This window comes from Myotis brandtii, unplaced genomic scaffold (assembly GCF_000412655.1).
Source record: "Myotis brandtii unplaced genomic scaffold, ASM41265v1 scaffold421, whole genome shotgun sequence".
Taxonomy (NCBI): Eukaryota; Metazoa; Chordata; class Mammalia; order Chiroptera; family Vespertilionidae; genus Myotis; species Myotis brandtii.
The window spans coordinates 2,158,837-2,160,715 of record NW_005366140.1 but is presented as its reverse complement, the minus strand read 5'-3'; the positions used below and the strand labels follow the sequence as shown (position 1 = coordinate 2,160,715).

The 1,879-nt window shown below is 56.7% G+C and overlaps 1 protein-coding gene across 1 annotated transcript in view; it reads right to left on the bottom strand.

The window, feature by feature from the left end:
• The window catches only part of IL12RB1 (interleukin 12 receptor, beta 1), a 20,759-nt gene that overhangs the window by 6,390 nt on the left and 12,490 nt on the right, over positions 1-1,879 (bottom strand). The window contains exon 10 of the mRNA XM_014545785.1: positions 72-239. Coding sequence (XP_014401271.1) covers positions 72-239 — 168 coding nt within the window. The remainder of the gene's footprint in view (positions 1-71; positions 240-1,879) is intronic.

The following is a 1,879-nucleotide window of genomic DNA, read 5'->3' as shown; positions in this document are numbered from 1 at the left end:
CCCATGTACAACCCCCGCAGGTCTGAGCTCCACTGGAGGAGGCAGGCAGGGGGCAGCCACCACCCTGGTACCTGTTCCAGAAGAATCCGGGTCCTGGGGCACAGTCAGGTTGCAGTTGGCAGGGCTCTCGTCCTGGCCCTGGGGCTGCCACTCAATGCAGTATGTGAGGCCCGGGGCCCCGGCCGGCCAACTCATAGTGGTCCCATGGGCTCCCGCACTGATATTCAGAGGTCCCGGTTCTGCAAGGAGACAGGGGGCACCTCAGGACAGCCGCCTCAGTCCGCCGCCCACCAAGGCTCCTGGAGCCCTGCCCCCTCTTGCCCAGCTCTACCCCACGGGGCCCAGAACGTCTGTACCTCTGTCTCCCAACACTGGGAGCTGCCCCGTGGGAGGCTGGGCACAGAGGGGACAGAGGGGCTGTTTGAATGAGTTGACACCCGCATCAGTGCTACCTGGACTGACGCACTCCCTGCACCAGCCTGGTGGGCGTCTCCTGCTCCCGCAGATGCCTGGCCAGCCCCCACCCACCTCACCCAGTGGGGGTGGGGCACGAGCAGATCTCAGAGGCCGAGGACACGCCCACTCAGTCCCCTGGGTGCATGGCTCCCATTCCCTAGAGCCAGGGCCTCTGCAGCAACCTCAGAGAGGCGAGCCCGGCTTCCGAGCACCAGCTGTGCCCCCAGGCCAATGCCCCGTACTTTACAGGCACCACTTTGCTACAGGAAGTGGGACCATGATTACCCCAATGATATAGAAACTGAGGCTCAGAGAGGGAGAGTCACCAGCCCAGGGTCACACAGCAAGGCCATGGCCCAAACCAGGCAGCAGCTGGCAGACCCTGGCAAGTGACTTCGCCTGCCTGAGCCTCGATTGTCTCAGCTCTGAATGGGCATCATTGTAGCAGCCCTGCCCTCACAGGGTGCTGAGTGCTCGCCAGGGCCAGGGCCAGGCTGGGCCGAGAGAGGCACTCACCTCAGGCATGAAATTTAAGGAGGAAAGGAAGAGAACTCAGTCATCAAGGGAAACACTGTCTTAATGTAATCTTTTTTAAAAATCAAAATGAATGCAAAAATATGTGATGAGCACTATTCATAGTCACTAAGAGGTGGAAACAGCCCACATGTTGATCAGTGGATAAGCAGATGAACAAAACGTGGTCCATCCAGACGGGGGAACGTTACTCAGCCGTAAAAAGGACCGAAGCACTGACACACGCGACAATGTGGATGAACCGGAGACATCACGCTGAGCGTGAGAAGGCAGGCACAAAAGGCACCTAGTGTGTGACTCCATCTACATGAATGTCCAGAACAGGCAAATCCATAGCAACAGAGAGTAGATTAGTTTTTGGGATGTAGTTTCTTTTTGGGGGTGGGGGGTGGAAATGTCCTGGAATTAGAGGTGGTGGTTGCACAACATTGTGAATGCCTGGATGGCACATGTTAAAATGGTTAATTTTGCTGTGAATCTCACCTCAAACACACACACACACACACACACACACACACACACACACACAATCTAGAGGCCCAGTGTATGAAATCGTGCACTCAGGGGGGTCCCTCAGCCCGGCCTGCACCCTCTCGCAGTCAGGGAGCCCTCAGAGCAGCGGGAGCGGGCCTAAGCCAGCAGTCGGACATCACAGAGGCTCCCACCACTGCTGCTGCGCCCGCCAGCCGTGAGCCCAGCTTCTGGCTGAGTGGCGCTCCCCCTGTGGGAGCACATTGACCACCAGGGGGCAGCTCCTGTGTTGAGCGTCTACCCCCTGGTGGTCAGTGCATGTCATAGCGACTGGTCGTTCCACCTTTCGGTCGATTTGCATATTAGGTTTTATTATATAGAATATATATAATAGTATATATATAATAGTATATATATA